At 32.1% G+C, this 21,920-nt stretch overlaps 1 protein-coding gene across 1 annotated transcript; it reads left to right on the plus strand.

Moving 5' to 3' along the window:
- The first annotated feature begins 6,570 nt into the window (after positions 1-6,570).
- On the plus strand, positions 6,571-11,285 carry LOC142641334 (DNA replication complex GINS protein PSF2). The gene is made up of 8 exons (XM_075815744.1): positions 6,571-6,767; positions 6,881-6,955; positions 7,059-7,173; positions 8,844-8,943; positions 9,020-9,050; positions 9,131-9,223; positions 10,716-10,868; positions 11,047-11,285. Exons 1-8 carry the CDS (start codon positions 6,720-6,722, stop codon positions 11,062-11,064), a joined length of 633 nt encoding a protein of 210 aa, XP_075671859.1. The 5' UTR covers positions 6,571-6,719; the 3' UTR covers positions 11,065-11,285.
- Positions 11,286-21,920: the final 10,635 nt, after the last annotated feature.

Genomic DNA, 21,920 nt, shown 5'->3' on the forward strand with positions numbered 1-21,920 from the left:
TTGCCATACCCAAAGAAGTAAGGGTCTTATAAAAGAAATTATATCATTTTAAGCTAAAATCCTTAGCCTTTAGCTGCAATACCAGAAATAGAAAGATCTCATAAAAGTTATCTTACCATTTTTAGCCAAACCCATGAATTTAATGCAAAATATTTTATCCAGCAAAAAACCTCGCACAGCTGACATCCTCCAGCTGTGTTAGAACAGCAACTGTTTTAGACCTAACAGTTGTAGCAGCTACTGCTGTACTGCTACAACATTAGCCTTAAAGTCTCAAATTTTCTTCTTTTGGCTAAAAACCAAAAACCTACTAATGAGACCACTTACTTTGTCAAAGAATTTTTCCTATTTGCTAAATTCTTCTTCAACTAATTCTAATCTAGTTACATACTTTGCTCTATGTAAAGAGGACTAAGCCACACACAAACACACACACCATCCATCCCTCTCTCATCCTCAATATTTTGAAACTTCATTCATTTTGCTGTCACATCTCTAAACATCTCCATATCTTTCTTTATCTCTCTTACAAAACCTCTCTTCTTAAATAACAACACAACACACATATTACAACACTACTACCTATCTCTTCCACACTCTATTATTCTAAAATATCATCATTTTACTGCTCATAAACACATCTCCATGTATTTCTCTATTTCTCATACAATACCTCTCTTCTTAGAAAGTAACATAACCCATGGCATAACACAAGAAGCCACTCCAGCTGCAACTATAAGCTCATATATTTACTATATTTAATCTTCACATTATCTATCTCATAATTCTATATATTTTACAAACATTTTTCTCACAAACTAAACATACATACTTATCACATATATTTCTAATATATCCTACAAACACCATATCTTACAAAACATATATGTAGGGGTGGCAATTCGTGTTCGCGTGTCAGATTCGTGTCGTGTCAACTCATACGTATCCGACTATATGAGTCAACACTAACCTGACATGTTTATTAAACAGGTCAAGATTCCTCAACCCTAACATGATCCATTTATTAAACGGGTCAATCGTGTTGACCTGTTTATTTGATTTTATCAAAATAAAGAAAAACATTTATGGAAAAACAATGAAATAAATATTTTAAATATGAAATTTAGAACTAATGAGTAATTATATCACAAATAATCATTCAAAACTAAAGCATATCTCAATATCATAAATAATTAATCACAATACGTCAAATAAAATAAATTACAACAACTAATAAGTTTATATACCTATAGTTTGAATGATATATTGGTAAAATTTTATTTAATTAAACGGGTCAGAAGGGTCAAACGGGTTTCATAGGTTGAACCCTAACCCAACCTGTTTATCAAATGAGTTCACCGTGTCAACCTGAATATGACACGAACCCATTAAGCCTCAACTCATAACTTGCTAATTTCGTGTCGTGTCGTGTCGGGTTCGCGGGTTGTGTCTAATTTTGCTACCCCTACATATATGTTCCTTATCATCCCCATACATCTTAAAATATACCAATACCTCTTCTAAGAACTTATTAGTAAAAACTCTTTGTCATGGAAGGCATATGAACATTAAAGACTAAAAGTCCTTATCCTAGAAGGCACAATAATCTCATATTAAAGTCATTCTCATGAAAGATATAAATTTATAATACTAAAAGTTTTTCTTATGGAATGCAATAACACTTATAGTTAACTAAAAAGTAAAAGAGTATTATATGAGGAAAATTATTTAAGTGCATGATAAAGGAAATAAACTTAACCAACATATGCACACGGTTTGACATATTCTCTCTCCCTCCAGTTGCACCCATTTTTCCTCTTCAATCATGAAGTCGCCATGAAATGACTTATAATATCATATTGTATTACTGGACTCATTTTCTCATACCGCTGAAATGTTAAATCCACTGATGTTATACAGCTGAAGTTACAAACTATGAAGATAACTCATTAACGTTATACGTCTAGAGTCACAAATCATATAAAGAACAAAGTAATGCTATACGGCAGGAGTCGGAAACATACAAGACAAGTCAATATTTCTCTATCTTCAAGTTTACATTATTAAGTATACGTTAACTCATTACTATTGCATCGCTGGATGCAAGTTACTTTAATATTATCTCACTATTTAATAAATATGGATTCACTAATGCTTCATTAATAAATATATATAATAATAAATCGAATCCATCTCACTACTGGACATATATTATTCAAACATAAAACCACTGCTGGACATATACCATTTGGACATGAACTACCGCTGAACATATATTATTTGAACATGAATCACAGCTAGACCAATTAATTAACATATATTATTCGGACATAAACCACGATTGGATACAAACTATTTGACACACATTATTTGGACATGAACCATGAATCGCAGCTGTATATGAACTATTTTGGACTCATCCTATTACTGGATATATAAAACTTAATTAATTACTTTTTAATATTGGGCATCACTTAACACACATAATAATAATGTTCAACTCACCAATTAATTAAAGCTATTATGCTAAATATATTATTTATATATTTTAACTATTATCATGATTCTAAGACTTAGGGCTTTATTTATTTTGTAGGCTTAGAATGCACTGAAAGCCATTGGTCTATGCGGCTTAATGTTGAGTTTCGGATTGGACTCCCTAAAACAAATCCAGGTTTACCAAAGCCACACCTCGAGTGGAAGATACGTGCCTACGCGCAAAAAACCGCTCCCAATACAATTTTATAAATAATTTACACAATTGTATACGTTTAATGTATACATTTCTAAAATTATAAATATATATATATATATATCTTAGTACATTCAACGTACACATTTTCCAAATAATGTATAATCAAGAAACAAAAATTTTAATTTTTTAAATAAAATAATGTACATATTTTTGTACATTCAACGTACACAAAATTTCAAATAATGCACACAATTTATACATTCAACATACATAATATTCAAATAATATACAAAATTGTGTATATTCAATGTAACATTTTCAAATAATGTACTTATTTATGTATATTCAACATGTACAGTGTTTCAAATAATGTACACAATTATGTATATTTATCATACACAATTTTCAATAAACTTCCACAATTTTGTATATTCAAAATACACAATTTTCAAATAATGCACACAGTTGTGTACATTTAACATACACATTTTTCCAATGATGTACACAATTTTGTGCATTCAATATACACAATTTTCAAATAATATATGAAATTTTGTAGATTCAAATATACACAATTTTGAAGAAATGTATATAACTCATGCTCATTTTTTGAATAATGTAGATAATTTTGTACATTCACGGTAGTACACACTTTTTAAATAATGTACATAATTATGTATATTTAACGTATATAACTCTGTCTATTCAATGCTCACATTTTAATAGTGTGTACATATTTATGTACAATCAACATACAAATTTTTTAAATAATGTACACAATTGTATACATTCAATATACATTTTTAAAAAGAATGTACACAATTGTATAAATTTAATATACAAATTTTAAAAAATAATTGCACAATTATGTACATTTAACATACACCATTGTAAAAAAATGCACACAATTGTGTACATTCAACATGCACTTTTTTTTTTTTAAAAAAAAAAGGAAAACAAATGCACACACTTCTTAAATATTGTACATATTTTTGTTCATTCAACTTACACATATTTTAAATAATATACATAATTTTGTACGTTTAACGTACACAATTCGGAAAGATTGTATATAAATTTTATATATTCAACGTATATGATTTTAAATAATGTACACAATTGAGTGCATTTATTGTAGACATTTTTTAAATAATGCAATTTTTTTTTGTACATTTAAGGTATACATTTTTCAAAGAGTGTACTATATTCTATGAACTCAATGTACATAATTGTTTTAAAAAAATTCTACACATACTTTCCAAAAAAAAAAAAGCTAATTTAATACTTGGCGTTATAAAGAGTGTTACAAAATGTTAGATTATTTTGAACACGAGCCAAAAAAAAAAAAAAAGAGTTCACCATCATGCTATATTAATATTGTAGGGGTCAAAAACCACCATTCCTGGGGGATAAAATATGACTCATTGGAAAGGAGTTTGATTGACAGACAATTTACTTATAAAAAGGGGAAAAAAGAAGAAGGAATTAACACTTTACAAATGGGAAACTCAAGCAATTTGCAATTGACTTTATGAAACTTAGTTTATACAAATTAGGGTTACTGTATTACAAGAGAAAATTTCAACTTCCCGTGGTGTTAGACAGCAACAGTACTCTTATATTTTCTTCCTCCTCTTGTTATTTCTCTCCCATTTCTCATTTTCTTTTCCTATTTTTCATCCCCCTTTTATTTTTATCCTCTCCCTTATATAGGTATCTTTTTATTCTTATTTCTACAGTTGTCTTGTTGCCAATTGAGTTTTTAGGGATATTTTGTTCCCTTTTATTGGTTTCTTCCCCTCCCTTATCTGGAACTTGACCTTTGGGGGTGTTTGTATTGTTCAGGTTGTCTCTTATGCATTCAATGTGGCAGGGGTTAGGTGAGAATCTTCTCTTTAATGTTGAGGTGGAAATCTTCAACTTTTTTGCATATTCTAAAAGTCTCTCGAGGTATTAGGTACCTTCCGGAAATAAGATAAGGATTATCCATGCATCCCACCTCGGGCATGGCTAGGCTCTTTTTAACTTATTGTCTTCTTTACGGGAACAATCTTCCAAATTCCTTCCTCCTACTGGGTGCTCGGGATGATCTTATTGTCTTTCTTCCATACTATGCAACCCATTGGACCTTCCTATAAATATACTTGCCAAACCCAATTTACTTCACGGGGCCTAGTTGGGATTTGGGCTTTAGGCCTGGATGGAGACTCTTCCACTCCTCACAAATATGATAATTTTTCTTAAAGACAAAAATTTCTCAATGACACAAATTAATACCTATCAAATATTTCAATTATATATTGTAATACATATTTTATATATATATAAAACAACTTGTGGTTTTTACGAACAAATTTTTTTTTTGTGTGCACAATAGCTCTTTTTATGTTAAAAATGTATAAAAAACTTCTTTTATCACTATTCTGTTGTGTATATTAGGACTTGGGATTCATCCTAATTCTAAGGACATTGTATGTTCCATCAACCAAGGCATAGGGGAATGTTTATGTGGTTGAATCTAGACCCTACATGTGCGGTGGCTGTGAGTAGAGGAAGAGGAAAATGTTGGCTACAAAATCCTATCCTTGGCTTGTGCCAAAGACGTGATTATCTTGGAAAGGAAGTAAGATATGCATTTGACATGGTACTTAAGCACTCATAAAAGGAAGATAGTGACTTTCTAAGGTCAGTAACTATGAGAACACCCATTATTCTTGAGTATATGTTGAACCACTTCAGAGACACGTGTATCCCATACGGTACATCTGATGTCCCTCTCATTGTCCAAGAGTTGTTCCCCAAGTAGTGGCAAAGTTACCTACCCACATGCCACAGTGCCATGTTGGTGTATTATCTTTTGTCCAGTCACCAAATAGTACCCTAGCTGTGGAAAGGTCAAAAAATAAGAAAATGATGACTTGACACCTGTTTTTGTACTTAGCCACATTCTTCAGATTATAAGAGGAACGCGCAGCTGAACTTTTAGGGTAAAAACTCAAGTAGATCTTTTGAGAAGAGAGTAAAAAGTTGATAAGATAGGAAAGTAGAAAACAATGTATCTCTTTTTAGGAAGAACATTCTTATTTTACAAGAGTCACATCTTCTTTCCATATACTACAAGGCTGAATAGAGCAATAATATTCTTGCTTAAATTATGGTTTTTCATCCATTTCAGCATTTCTTAGGTTTTCCACGTATATCTTGTGTCAACTTTGTATTATTGCAATAATTTTCTCATTCTCTATCATTTGTAATGTCAAAGCTTGTAACTTTGTCACTCATAAGATTTTTCATTTATATGTATTGTTAAATAACTTATTTCACCATTCATATAAGCTCATATCAAACTTGCACTTACAGATATTTTTTGAAAATTTTTTTGGTGCTAATTTCATACTTGGCATTATATATAGAATTACAAGTTCAAAATTATTCTAAACACAATACAAAATCGAGCTTATGATCAAGCGACATTAGATGTTAATGTTTTATTTATTTATTTATTTTTGTTTGCATAAACTCAAACTTGACCAACTTTACAAATTTATATTAATGATTAATAAATAAATTATAATTTGAGCTTATGTAACTTAATTAATTAAACATATTTTAATTTACGAACTCATACCAACATTTTTTTTTAGAAAGAACTTATACCAACTTAAATTCATTGATAATGTGGTTTTAAAATCATATATAATTAATCAATCAAATAAAAATTAAAAATCGGAATTTTGAATTTTCTAACTTTTTAAAATTTTAAATTAAAAAAAATCCGAAATCCCAATATGCTCATATTTTCTCTGCAAACGAAAAAAAAAAAAAAAAACAAAAATGAACATTTCCCGCCACAAGTGAGAATAGGGTTCGCGGTACAGTCGGTCACAATTTCACAAATCCACTTCTCAACCAGTTCCACGGCACTCATTTTCAAATTCACAATCCCTCTATACTCTCAAACCTCATCACACAAATTTCTCTCTTAGCACAAACCCTAAATCCATCTGAACCCACAGCCACAGCAATGGCCGGCCAATCTGATCCTCAACTCTCGCTCTTTTCTGCCGAAGAGGTATCTCTCTTTCTCTCTCTCTCTGTTCGCTTTTCACTTTCTTCTCATAATTTGAGTTGCTTTTATTTTATGATATTTTTTTTTTGGATCTGATTGGAAAGTTTGTTGTTCAGGTTGAGTTCATAGCGGAGGACGAAATGGTCGAGATCGTCCCCAATCTCCGAATGGATGCTCTCAATTTCGTCTGCGTAATTTTCTTTTTCCAACTTTACCCTTCCCTCTCTCTCCATACAAAATCAATTGCATACAATCTGCTAATACATGCGAGTGTGGTTTTGATACAATTGACAGGGAGATTTTGGTCCTTTTTTCCCACAACTAGCTACTCAGGTCCCGCTTTGGCTAGCGGTGGCGTTGAAGAAGAGAGGGAAGTGTACTATTCGACCTCCTCAGTGGATGTCAGTCGGTAAGATTTCTCTATTTTTGTGCGTGTGAATGCGCGCTCGCACGCCTAATTTGTTTGTTTGGTGTGTGTATAAAACTAAGTTATTGTTGTATGTGAATTTTGGAATAATTTAGGAGTGAATCTCTTGCTAAGAGCTATTGGAGATTAGCTAGATAAATTACAAAACAAATTTCTTAAATTAAGGACCAAAATACACTGTTAGTCGCTAAACTTTAACCCACGATTGATGTTAGTCGTTTGAAGTTTTAATTGATTGCCTTTAGTCTCTAACAAACTTCAAGTGATCGATTTTAGTTCCTAACAAACTTAAAGTGATTGCTTTTGGTCCCTAATGTGTCAAACGAGGGTGATAATGTGTCACATTAAAATTCAGGGACTAAAATCACTTATGGGCTAAAATTTTAAAGACAAACAGTATATTGAAGCCAAAAAAGGAGAAGAAATTTCTTGTGAGATGGTGGTTACTTTGACAATGCTATGACCTTAAATAAATTGGACTGGAGTGTGCCGTTAAAAAAAAAAGTGGTATTGGGATTCTATAGAAACAAGTGAAGTTATTATTTTTATAAATGGTGGTAATGGCTTGTGATGTTCTTACTCATACCAACGATCAGGGGTTTTACGTTTTGAATTTTGTATCTAGCAATATGCAAATTTTGTAAAATTATCTTAGACCAAGCGGTTAGTAATTATGGAATGTACTAAAAGAAAGAGATCTTATCTGTCATGATTTTAGTTGTTTCATAGGAGATGGAGAGGACACTTACTTTTGGGGTTAATGAATTGGGGAGGAGTGGATGTATGGATATATGTTGATCCTTGGCAAGAAGGAAATATTTGCCGGATGTGTTTATCTGCACCATAAATGGAAAAATGAAAGTTTGATTCTAATTGGATATGTTTCTGCAATCTGCATTCTATTTTGATTCAAGAATCATGATTCAGTTTTGGGGAGGGTTTTTGAAAGTGTGGGTTGACAAGGTTTTTAAACTTAAACCATTCATTTTATATATATATTTTATATATATATATATATATATATATATATAATTTTTATGGTAGGATTATTGGTTTTTAATATATGTTTGGAATAGAATTTTGGGATCTACTGTTATTCTAGTATATATTATAATGTATTGAATATTTTTTCTACATACATGCTTGTGAATGTAGGGAAAATTCAATGAGAACAAAAAGAATCGTAAAATGTTGATAAGAGGTTTTATGTAAGGCAGAGATATCACAAACCACTAGCTGTTCAGTGTCCTTCCTCAATTTTGTCTTCATATCAATCTTTTCAGCCGATCTAGAGATCCATGTGGTATTAATGTACTGCCTTCTTCCAATCAACTGCAAGTAGTAGTTTAACTTCTATGATTAAGTGCATGGCCTTTGTTTTGAGTGCTTGTTGTCTACTTTTGTTCAGTGCTTTATATTGTCTAAATGTAGAGCGAAACTTTTACAGCTGTTCCTGCAAAAGTGCTAATTTGATATCCCTGTTGTTCATCTATTTTTGGAATTCCAATTCATTTAGTCAAACAATTTATACTTTATGGCATGGACTGTGGTTGTTATTCAGGCTGTTTAACTTGTATGATTGTAAGTAGAAAATTATTGATCTTTGTAACACTGAGGAAGCATTTCTTACCATTTCACGCTTTGTGGACTAGAAAAGCTGACGCAGGTTTTGGAAGCAGAGCGAGATTCTCAACGAGTGTTTGAGCAACTACCATTCCATTATGTGGAGATCTCAAGACTTCTTTTTGATCAGTAAGTTTTGAAAATATTACATTCTGTATTTATAAATTAACAATACTGATGTCAACTGTAACTTTGTGGATGATAGTGCACGTGATGACATCCCTGATGTATATATGGTGAGTTTAAGATTCTCATAACCTTGTTTAAATATGCATGAGAGCTTTTGCAAGGACTTTGATATAGATCTCTTATATAGGTGAGGTCTCTTATTGAGGACATCAGGGACGTAAGGTTTCATAAAGTTGAGACTAATTTAGAGTCACTTAATGAGCGTGCCTTTGCCTTAAAGGTATACATTTTTATCTCCCTTCGTGAATCTATAGATGCTGCATATTATAAAGTGGTATTAAAAGCCTTGTGGATTTTGAGAGATATCTATCTTTGAGAGATACTGAAAAATGAGAGAAATCTATAGAAACAAAAGGGAGAGAGTTTGAACATGTTCCTTTACAAAGTGGAATCTGGTATACATTGGAGAGGATAGTGTTCCTTCTATTTGCTTTGCATTGTTGCCATATTTAGTTCATAAACATTTAGAATTTATGATTTCAACCATCGAAAAATTGATTTGTTTAAGTTTGATATTGCAATGAAACCTATATGCGAGTGAGCCATACAACAAGATTTATGTGTTTTGGCAATGTTCACCTGCTGTGTGGGGGGGATTCACTAGTTGATAATCAGGGTTAAAGTTCTCTCACTTTAATTTTCTCAATACAGGATTAGATGATATAATTACATATAATTACTAATGCTCATAGGAATGGGGGTAATTCCACTTTCCAACTTAAAATATATGGGTATAGTTGCATAGTCCCCCACCCCCCCAACCCCAAACCCAAAAGAAAAAAGAAAAGAAAAAACCCAAAAACGACTAATGCGAGCAATTGATCTCAAAGTAAAGACCCTTGCTCAAGCATCTCACGAGGGTACAAATGTGAGGCATTTTTCATGACACTGTACCCTATGGTTAAAGCTAATACTTGAAGGAAAACCTCTTTGTTGGGGCCTGTAAAATGTTTGTGTTCTATGATATTTGTACATAGATTATAGCATGGATGGATGCTTTTTTATTTATTATTTATTTTTAGTATCTATTTGGATTCGGAGGATTGTGTTCGTGTTTGCTGAGTTTCACGTTTTAGTTTTTTTTTTTTTTTTTTTTTTTTTAAGCTATAAAATTTGACTTTTCCACCCATGTACTGTTCACACGTTTCAGATTTTCTCTGACAAAGTGCACTGTTCACGGGACCCACAAACACTTTATTCAGAAAAAATATTAAAAATGGGTCCCACTATATTTTTCACACATTTAAAAATTATTTTGCTACAGTGTTTTCAATTTTCAGCTTTCAACTCTATCCAAACGGACCCTTAATTGGTAATTTCCTCAGAAACTAACGAATTTTGTTTGTGAATGTATTTTACCTTATTTTCATTCTTGCCTTTCATCATTTGAGAGGAGTCCAAATCATCTGTCCTACTTTTCTTGCTCCACTCTATACTCCACCAATAAAAACTTGTCACGTGTCCACTTAATTAATTAAATACTACTATTAATTAATAACGGTAGCATTAATAAGTCAATAATGATAGTATTTAATTAATTAGGTGAAAACGTGGCAAGTTTTTATTGGTGGAGTATAAAGTGGAGCAGGAAAATGGGGACAAAAGATTTGGACTCATTTGAGAGAGAGAGAGAGAGAGAGGTGATAGTATATCTCTGATGGCATTTCTTTGTTGCGTATTATGCTCCTAATCCTTTTAACCTCAAATTGCAGATTAACAATCTATCTGCTATGGAAGTGAACATAGTTCGTCCATTTGTTGGGAGAGCCCTACAGGCATTTTATAAGCATGATAGTCCAGACTTAATACCAGATCAAGATAGAGTATCTGATAGACGGCCACAAGTAGCTAATAATGCAACAAGAGTATGTTCTTTCTTATCTTGGATTTTTATTCCTTGTTTCTTTGTCCCTGATTTTACTTCTTGGTTGATGCAATTAGCATATATAATTGTGGCAAAGTGGTTTGCAAGTCTATCACATTAGAATATTATATCCAATGGACAAAGGGTTTTATGATTTAACTAACACTTTTGTTTTCCAGCGGCATCTGCGGCGATAATGTCATCTTTTCTAATCACCTTCCATCTCAATTGGAAACACTAATTTTGGCAAGCTAGTTTGGAGGTACATTTGTTCTCTTTGGATAAACTTTCCAACAGAGTCTTTGATGGTGCTTTGGTATTTGTTATCGTGAAATAGCTGTCATCTTTGTGTTAAACCCTTTACATTTGATTGTTCACTTATTTTCTTAATTAGTAATGAAAATTCTGATTCACTTCTCATGGTCCTGCAACCTTTTGTGTAGTTAATCCAATTAATTTTTCTTAAACATTAATTTTTAATACAACATTGGTGGGCCAAATTACAGATGTCAACCTACATATTAGCAATTACAAGGATGTTTAAATATTTAGTGGCAATGAAAGTAGGAATTATTCAGTATTCCAGGAGTAATGCTCCCTCCTATCACTTAATAATTGGTTATGTTAATTAAATTTATAATGGAATCCACCATTTATATGAGAGTAAGGAGTGTTGCTCCCAGAGTATTGAATAATTTTCTAATGAAAGGAATGGCAGATTAAGCGTGAGTTTGGGAAGTGCGTTTTCCAGCGGCTAACTTTTTTTTAGTGGCACTGTTCATGAAACCCATAAGTATTTTTTTAGTAAAAACAACTTTAAAATTGGGTCTCACGACACTATTTACACATTTAAAAATTATTTTGTTATAGTGTTTTCAGTTTTTAATTTTCAGCAATAAGCGGTATCCAAACAGATCTTAAGGGAAAAAAAAAATACATTAATTAAAAGTTATGTATGTCACCAATTGATGCCAAGATAAAGGTCGCCTTGGATGGCTTGGAAAGGTGCAATGAAGACCAATGCACATAAATAGGGAGTGATCAAATTTAGTTGAAGGCTTCACAAGGGAAAACCAGCATGATGGTTGAGATGGCAACTGGACTTTATCTTTGGGTCCAAATGGTAGAACATTTGATATTTATTCGAAAAATCAGTTATAACATTGATCCTCATCTAAAATTGGTTATAACCAACCTGGAGGACCCTCAATCCACACAAAAAAGTTTTTACAGCTTGATTGCTAAGGATTTTGAGGGTATGATTTAGGTAGAATTAAAGGATCCGACCAATGGGCTTACAGTTAGCGCTCTTTCCCCTCCCCTTGTCATAGGTTTGTTGTGGGTTCAGTTCTGCCTCCCACCCTACAACTTGTACTCTATGCCACGAAAAAAGAATACAGGAATTAAAGGATTCAACTTAAATTCGTTGGAATGCAGTAATATGTTGTTTGTCCTAGGTTGTTTTATTACTCTATTACTTGTACTAGAGTCTTAACATGTTTAGTGTTTAGATGGTTGGTTGGTTGGTTTAGTTAGTTGTCTATGATCAATGCTGTTGGAGTTTCTGTGTCTCTTTTCAGTGCATTTTACGTGGTTCACTGTGGCTGTCAATTAATTTGATTTGTGTTTGCTTCATGATTCTCAAATCATCATGAGTTAAATTTGGGTCTTTTACATCATTCTGGCGATGATGAGCTCTGAATCTAATTTTGGTTCTATAACATTATCTTTGGAGAGAAATGTGAATTTTGAAAAATATTCTTTTAAAAGCTTAATTTAAGATGAACTTTTTAAGATTCATGTGGTTAAGAAATGTTTGAAAATATTTGTTGAAAGTGCTAGGCAATTTTTCCCGTGCTCAGTTTTCAATTTGGAAATATGTTTGGAATTCATGGGTGTTGCGTGCTTATCATTCAAACATCTCGTGATTGTCTTATACGCTACAGGTTTATGCATGAAAAAATCTTTAATACGCTATATTATTTTCTAGTCTTTCCCTATAAACTTTCAATTACTTTTTACATTATTATTATTATTATAAAAGTGAAATTGTCGATACTTACTATTGCTTTACGTACTTTTTACATTATTTTTAGAGAAATGTTAATCAATGTCTTAAAGGCATTGATTTAAGAAATATTTTTAAAAATATTTTATTGGAAGGATGATAAAATAATAAATATTATTGATAGCTTTTTATATATTCCATAAAAGTGATGTCAATTTTTATTATTATACTCTCTCCGTACTATTTAGTTTGTCTTGTTTGAAAAGTTAAAATTTTTAAGGAAATGTCATTTATTGTCTTGTCTAACTTTTAAAAACATATTAGTTTCTAAAACTACCCTTAAATAAAGTTGATTTTCTTTTCAATTGGAGTAGTTTTGAAAATTAAATAGGAGTATAATAAGAACATTAGTAAATTAATGACTTTTATTACTAGAAACATGACAATATTTTGAGACATCCAAAATAGAATAGAGGACAAACTAAATAGGACGGAGAGAATAGTTTATTAACAATTGCTCTAAGGGACATTCATTAATATGTCCCTAATTTTTAAGGCATGGTTCCATAATATGCTCAGGTATCACGATGTGTTGGATGCTGATCTGTATAGGTATAGGATAACCGCAGTCCTAATTTTATTTTGCTATTTATTTTAGAAATAAAAATGCCTTGGAATAATTATGTTATGGGTTTTACTAAGGTATGCTTTTTAGGACATTTATTAAACTATTTAAAAATATATATATGAAAAAATGACTAATTTTTTAAACAAATTTTTTTTTAAAAATTTTCTTTAACAATTTAAATAAAAAAAAATTTATTAATGGATGTCTAAGTGGCACGTTCGGAAAGCCCTTATGTTATCTGGATTGTTGATCCAGCGGCTGTATTTCATCAACATTAGGAAAGGACAGTTGTGAGCTGATCCAGCTGTTAAACCAAATTGGACACACCAAAAAGTAGTTTAAAGCATCTTCTGTCTCTTCTTCTTATGTTTATCATCCTTTCATCAAAGTATGCCAGATGTCAATGTGCACCAGAAATCATGTTAGCATCCTGTGTGTATTTAGGGAAAGGAAGATATGTTTTGGATATTCCTTAAGAAGCCAGGTAGAAAGAACCGGATCTTGTTTCATGTTCCCTTCAATGTCCCCACCCTAAAATTATTAGTAGTTATGTGTCACATGTAGGTGGGTCCTCTAGTCTTGTAATCATTGTAATTTCATTGTAAGAGCAAACACATCAGTCTATGTAAAAATTTCCTCTATTTTACACAAAAAACTCCTTTTAAAATTTTACACATTCACTTTTACAAATTACCCACATCAGTTCATCTATTCTACACCCTCTATTAATTAAATAATAATTTTTTCACTTTTTTTATTAATTTCCTCAACTACCCTACCCGCGTCTTTATTTCATTTCTCCTTTTCTTCCGTTCTGATTAATTTCTCTCTCTCTCTCTCTCTCTCCTTCTCTTCATTTCTTCTCTTCATTTCTCACTCTCTCTACCCAGATCATCTCTCTCACTCTCTCTCTACCCAGATCAAAGCTCGATCCGAGCTCCGATCCAGCGGTCCGAGCGCGATCGGAGCTCCGATCCAGCGCTCCGAGCGCGATCGCGAGCTCCGATCCAGCGCTCGGAGCGCGATCCGAGCTCCGATCCAGCGCTTCGAGCGCGATCGCGAGCTCCGATCCAGCGCTCGGAGCGCGATCGCGAGCTCCGATCCAGCGCTCGGAGCGCGATCCGAGCTCCGATCCAGCGCTCCGAGCGCGATCGCGAGCTCCGATCCAGCGCTCCGATCCAGCGCTCCGATCGCCGATCCGAGCTCCGATCCAGCGTCCGCCAGCTCCGATCCACGGCAAGACCCACGAGCTCCGACCAGTGAAGCACCGATCTACAAGTCAAGCACCGATCTGTGGTTGTTTGTGTATGTCTGTGTTTTTTTTTTTTTGAGCAAAGTATATCTCTGTATTCTGTGTTGAGAAAGTGATGGAGTCTGTTGAGAACGGATCAGAGAGAGAAAAAAAGGAGCGAAGGGAAAATAATAAAATATTGTTTAGCCGAGCTACAGTAACCGTGTATATTTACACGGTACTGTAGCTCGTGGATGAGTTTCCACATTTTTACCCAGTTTTAGATACACTGATGTAGCTCAAAATGTGTAAAATTGAAAAAATTTTGTATTATACATGATTTTAGATACACTGATGTGGATGCTCTAGACTCATAAAAGAAGAGAAAAGGATTGGTATTATCCACAACTCTTTGAGAGAGCAAGTGGAAGAAAGGAATTGCCTTAGACTTAACATGTCCCATCCTACCCCAAAACCCAAATAATAAACACGCACACACTTGACTTGGGGTCTTGACAAACCACAAAATCAGCCCAGTTAGAACTGGTTTTAGTTGCTTTTTCCTTTGGTAATTTTTATGGTTTAAGAAATTGGTTCAATGTGAAATTAGATGTATTCCCATAGAAAAATCCAGCTTTAGTTTTGGTTCTTTAAATATATTTCCTCTAAAATCCAAACTTTAATTTTAGCGTTTTCACATTCATATTCCCACCACAAACTTGTATTAAATTTGATAGTTTTATAAGTTGCATTTTAACTTGATTGGACAGACTATATAAAATAAAATCAGTTCAATTTTGAATTGGTTTTATTGTTGGTTCAACTTATTTAAGAACTGAATCAACAATATGGTTTGCCAAAAACTCTTTAATGTTTCCATTCTTCCGACCAGAACTCTTAATACACTAATGAGGTTTCATGACAGCTAAGTCTCTTTTGAGTCAATTTAATTGTTTTAGGCAGCTAATAATGTCAATTAGTAATATTTAACTTATTTTTATATGAATGAGGACTCGTATTATTCGTGTAAGAATTAATTTTATATTTTTAATATTTGTTAGGTGCATTAAAAATTCTTGTGCTGTTCTTTAGGCAATTATTAGATTCCCCCTTGAAGGTTTACTTTTCTTGCAATCATCAGATTCCCTTTTGAGAGAATGATCTTGCTTCTTACAAATTTATTTAGTACTGGATATTAAACTTCAAATCTTCAATCTTCAGTGTTGACACGATAGTCATTGTCGTGTCAAATGGATGAACTGGACTAATATATAATTTTTCTTCATAGGATCCTTGGTTGGGCATGTTATTCATTTAATAAGCTTGCAATCAATGTACGTTTTAACGTTCTGTAAGGTTGTTTCTGACATGTTAGAGTTATTGGCCTAGCATTTTCCTTTTCCAGTATGAATGGGTCCATTTCTACTTTCAAGGACCATCTCTCTGGCATTGGGACAAGCAATTACGTAGAAAGTGTTTGGAGTATTGATTTTTTGGAAATGATCTAACAATTATAGCTAAATGATTGTTTTTTTTTTTGTTTTGGTAAACTGGATTTTGCATTAACAGGAAACTAAAGGAACACAGCAGAAGCAGGGATAACCCTGTTACAAAACAAACCCTCCTTGTCCGAACTAATATACTCTAGAAGATCCACAGGTGGATCTTGGTACACACACAAGCAACATTCTTGAAGCACCCCTTTCCTAGCTAACAAATCAACACAACAATTTGCTTCACGATAGCAATGCCCAATCCGGATTTGGCCAAGTTGGGAGAGGAGTTGTCTGCAGTCATCAACAATATGCATAACAACCCAGTTAGAATAAGAAGGATTGCTAATAACATCAACAACAGCTTTCGCATCTATTTAAATATCAACAGCTTGAAGATGCATGTTATGACAAAGGATAAGGCCGTTGCGAAGAGCCTAAAGTTCAACTATAAAGCTTGTGGTGACCCCGATGCTTCTAGAGAAACCTCCAAGCCAATCTCCGCGATCATTCCAAATGATACCACCATAACCAGCTCTACCTGGATTTCCTAAGGCTGATCTGTCTATGTTTAAGTGAACCCAACCAGGAGAAGGCTTCTCCCATCTGATCCGAATCATCCTTCTGCTATCTGAAATTTTCAGATTCAAAACACAATGCAGAAATTCAAGCGCTTGGAAGGCTAGAACATAGCTTCATTGTGAACACCAGGCCGAAAGTTTTGGATTCAAGTGCCTAAATGGCTTTATGCCTTTATGCATCAATCGTGATTTTTGTTTTATGGTTGGAATCAGCTAGGGTATGTAGTAAGAAAGGCATCAAAGGATTAGAATGTGTTCTTTGAAAGTTAATTTTAAGGGTGAATATAAAACCTAATTTTTGTTATATTTAATAAAAACGCATATAGAGAGTATAAGTAAAAAGCAATTTTTTTTCAAAAAGCAAAGCACAAATTATGTTTCATTGACTAAGAATCTATATTTTTTTAACCACAATCATCATTTTTTAAATCTCAGCTCTCAAGCAGGGTGGTCGATACCGTATCGGTACCGGCCGTACCGGCCAGTGCACCAGTATTGGTACACTTCTATTTTGTACCGGAAAAAATACCGGCTGTACCGGCTGCGTACCGGCCATACCAGCCGGTACCGGGCGTACCGGCTGGTATAAAAAAAAGCTTTTTTTTAGTTTTGTAATTTTTGAATTTTCGTAAGGGCATAATGGTAACTTATTTACATTAACTTATTAGTATTATTTGTTTTCTTAATATGAAATGAACAACTAAGCTTTCTATTTTTTATATTGTGTTTTTTTTTTTCTTTTAATTGATACTAAAGTCTAAAACTATGAATAATTTGTTCTGAATTAAGATAATGTTTTATGATAAACTTTTATATTTACTATAATATAAGTGGAATATTATATGCTTATAAACATGGTTCTAGAGATTTTGGTGTGTTTATATATATATATATATATAAAATAGCAGTAAACCTGAAACGGTATACCGGTATTGACCAGTATTTGAAATATATTGTACCAGTGGCCAAACCAGTACAGTCTTCGGTACAGTATTGACTTCCTTGCTCTCAAGTCAATTCATCTTTCATCTTATTAAAAGCTCCTTAGACTTCGTCTAGTTTCAAAAAGAACTTGTCCAAACCATCCCCACCTCAACCTATAGTGAACCATGGGCCCCTCACCCCTACCTTGCGATCCAAGGTAACCTTCAAGTACAACCCATCTAATCCTTGTTCTTACACTTATCCAGCAATCGATGAAAAAATTGGTTTTTTGATTTATTATTATTTTCTTGTTCTCACATTCTTTGAAAATAGGATTGAACATTAAATACATGTTTTCAGTTTTTAAATAACATTACACGTATTTTTATATATTTTTTCACCTTCATATATTTTCAAAAAAATTGAAAACTGTTGTTTAAACATATGTACTAAACAAGCCTTATCCATTTTTGTTTTGGAGTTATTATTTTCTAAAAACATTTCTTTAGAAACTAGGGAAAACATAATTTTTTTTACCAGAGAATAAATTTTATTTTAGTTTTTAAAATTTCAAACCAGAGGACATTTCCAGTCATTAAACAGGGCTATAATTTGTTCTAGTCGTAATTGAACCACTTAAACCTGCCTAGGTATGTTCATCCTTAGCAAAAGAGACAGTTAGAGTTCAATATTTAGCTGTCACGAGCTCATCTTGTAACTTAATCGATTACAAAGTATACATTATAAACAACAAATCAGTTTTCCTTGTAAAAACTAAACATAGGGTGCGTTTGGATAGAGAGGTTGGCGTCTGTGTTTGGGATTTTCACGTTTTAGATCTTTTTTTTTTTCCTGTGCACAAATTTCAACTAGGAGACATGGCTCACTGTTCACCACTGTGCGTGAACAGTAACCGCATAGTGGTGCACTGTTCATGCACTTTTCAGTTTTTTTAAAATTAAAAATGAGACCTGTGATACTATTCACATATTTAAAAATTATTTTACTATAATATTTTTAATTTTTAATTTTTAACTGTATTCAGACGGATCCATAGCGTGGAAGGCATTTCGAATGGACAGTATTGCTTGGGGGCCAAATTTTCCCTTTACCCAAAATCCAAAAGAAGGCATCAAAATTCAAAAGTAACTCTTGGCCTGTAATGAAATAAGTTCAACTTAAAAAATAACACCGAACCCCACTCCTAAAACAGTAAATATTGTCTGCCCTAGCCTATATATTGGTTGGTGTTGTAAATGTAAATTGTAATGCAAAGCCAAAACTTTGCGTGTGGGCCTAAAACTCCTTTAACGTTAATCATAGGATTTTTCTTGGTCCTAATTGGCCGACCATCAAGAAATTTAATAATATGAGCTGGTTCGGTCACCTTTTTTAAGGGGCGATGATTAATTGCCGGAGTGGCAAATGGCAATTGTCTTTTTTCTTTTTAGAGAATGTAAAAAATTTCACAATTTTTATCACAATTTGTTATATAATTTATGGTAAGTTATTAATAATGTTATATGAACACGGTATTTTATCTTTACTACTAATATCTTAGAGTTGTATTAAAAGATATTGCTAACACTAGTTCGCTTTCTTACTTTAATGTAAAGAAGTAGTAAAACTTATCGCTAGCACCCGGTCGTTTTCTTATGTGGAGAAAGCTAACCACTACGGAGCGGTGTAGCCCCACAGTAGCCCCGCTTGTGACTCGTCTTATCTGCACTGGTCAACGTCAATCCGTAAAACGCAAACACGTCTAGCAAATACGCTATCTTCTTTTTCAAGTCATTATCACTCGTGTCATTGGCCCACCATAAGTTTCGACACTATGCAACCAAACATTATCATACAAATTTAATTGATTGCTCCACTTTATGATATAAATTTATTTTATCAGAGACTCTGAACCGTTCAATTATTGTATTTAAATATACAGGTAAAATCATTTATATATCATGACTTTTGCGTGTAATTTGCCAAGGAAGTAGTGATAAAGACTTTTTGTTAAGTGGCCACGGCGGATTTGGAAACTTGGTGGACTTAGCATAATCTTACCTTTTTTTTTTTTTTTTTATATAATTAAGGTCATGTTAAGGAATACTTTTAAGGTATTGGTTAATAATTTATTTTAGAAAAATTTTAATACAATTTTTATGAAAAATAAAAAAAGCTGTTAAAATATTAATTGCTTTATTCCATTTTCCCATAAAAACTTTCTTTAAATGGATTATTAACCAATGCCTTTAGGGCATTCGTTAGCATTTCCTTTAAATTAATTACTTATTTTTTTAAAATTAGTATTATGTTACAATATTTTGACAACAAATTTTAGGTAGTAAATTATTATTAAGTTTAATTTAAAATTAGTTTTTTATCTACTAATAACTGTAAGTGAACTACTGCACATTTTTAGTGCGATGATCACTCTATAAGTATAAGTGTTTGTAGGGTGTAGGGCAAAGGTCGGAGTTCAGGTTTCCAGGAGAAAATTCTACGCTTATATATACTTAGATTAAGCTCAAATAGAATTTCTATCTTGTATATAAAAAAAAGTAACTAACAATTTGTCACTTAAGATTTATCATAAAAGTATTATAAAAATGTTGTGAACATATTATTTCTCAAAATTTAATAATATAATTCAATAGTTACAAATATTTTAGAATCATTAAGATATATTAACTAGTTAAAATCTTTAAATTTAATTAAAGACTTTGATATGGTTTTTATTTTTCAATAATGGACTGTCTTTTTTTTTGGTACAACTTGGAGTGCTATGAATTTTATTTTTTTTAGGAGTATCTTTTAAATCATTTCAAATTCACGTACAGGTAATTAATATTAATTAATACTTTCATAAGAATTCCAAATGATGAGTTGTAAGGTTTTTATTTTATGTTGACCTTGACGTGCTTCAAGTACCTTAAAGAGGTTTTAGCAACAAAAAAAAAAAAAAGTACATTAAAAAGGTATTTGGTGAACTACTTAACTAAGTTATGAATTATGAACTGTTCTTCCGTAACTAGTTTATGTTTATCTACTTCTCAAAATATATATATATATATATATATATATATATATATTTATCTAAATTCATTTCTGTAAATTGAAAACAATAAACACGATAAGCACAGCGATGGTTATTATTATTAGTTAAACTTTTTTCTAAAGTCTTTTTTTATGGTCCCTAAAAAAAAATCTTTTTCACATATTAAAAAGTCTTACTTATTATTTAATTGAAAATTTCTAAAAACACATAAAATAACATATTTTGTGTCACAATTGTCATCATGATAAATTGTGAGCAGGGGTAAAAAAAAATTTATATAAAAATAATAAATAACCAATCATAATTTAACATGTAAAATAATTATAGCAGTTTATATTGTTCTGAAACTACTCTATTTAACTAGGATTACGTATCATGGCTAATGCCAAACGTCCCACTATATGTGTTGCAAAATATTTTGAAATCTGAACCAACGAGGAAACAAGATCCAAGTCACCGGTCAATGTTGAGGCCGGTCCCTTTGTGGCTTACGTCACCTTCCATTTAAGCCTTTGACCGTTTTATATACAGTACTCCTTTGTTTTGTTTCTTTCAAGTTGTGATAACTTGGTCCCCAAGAAAATGACATGCTGCCTTTATGGAATTCACATAATGCCCATGACATTTGCGATATTGACCCCAAATTTGGATCCTTAAAAACCAATTAACCTCACTTACCAAACATTCACCAAGTTTGGTAATATGATTAATTAAGTTGTTGGTTGGTGAAAGATCAATAGAGCTTGAGTTTGTTCTTCTCAATTTTGTAACTTGCAAATTTCTATTTCTAGGATTGTTCTAACCGCATAATAACCTTGATCATTCATTTCTTTGTTTTCAAAAAAAGAAAAAGAAAAAAAAAATTATTTCTTTTTTTTTTTGAGGGGAAAAAAAAAGAAATGTTATTTGAGTGATTTTTTCAATAAGATATTTACCTTTCAATTGTCAAAGAATGTACAACTTAGGTACAAGTATCTTAAATTCTCGAATCAAATTTGATCATATATTTGTATTGATCAATAAATTACATAGTTATACAAACACATTTCAAATTTAATTTTGAATTTTAAGGTAACTTTACCTCATTTTTTTTATAAATAAATTAAATGAAAAATTTTAGTACATATCTCAAC

Source organism: Castanea sativa, chromosome 6 (genome assembly GCF_040712315.1).
Source record: "Castanea sativa cultivar Marrone di Chiusa Pesio chromosome 6, ASM4071231v1".
NCBI lineage: Eukaryota > Viridiplantae > Streptophyta > Magnoliopsida > Fagales > Fagaceae > Castanea > Castanea sativa.

What these genes read in the sequence shown, in the direction of transcription:
- LOC142641334 (XM_075815744.1), top strand. Translation starts at nt 6,720, where the DNA reads ATGGCCGGCCAATCTGATCCTCAACTCTCGCTCTTTTCTGCCGAAGAG. An exon ending in TCAAGACTTCTTTTTGATCA is followed by an intron (nt 8,944 to 9,019) that starts GTAAGTTTTGAA and finishes TGTGGATGATAG; the next exon opens with TGCACGTGATGACATCCCTG. An exon ending in ACATCCCTGATGTATATATG is followed by an intron (nt 9,051 to 9,130) that starts GTGAGTTTAAGA and finishes TCTCTTATATAG; the next exon opens with GTGAGGTCTCTTATTGAGGA.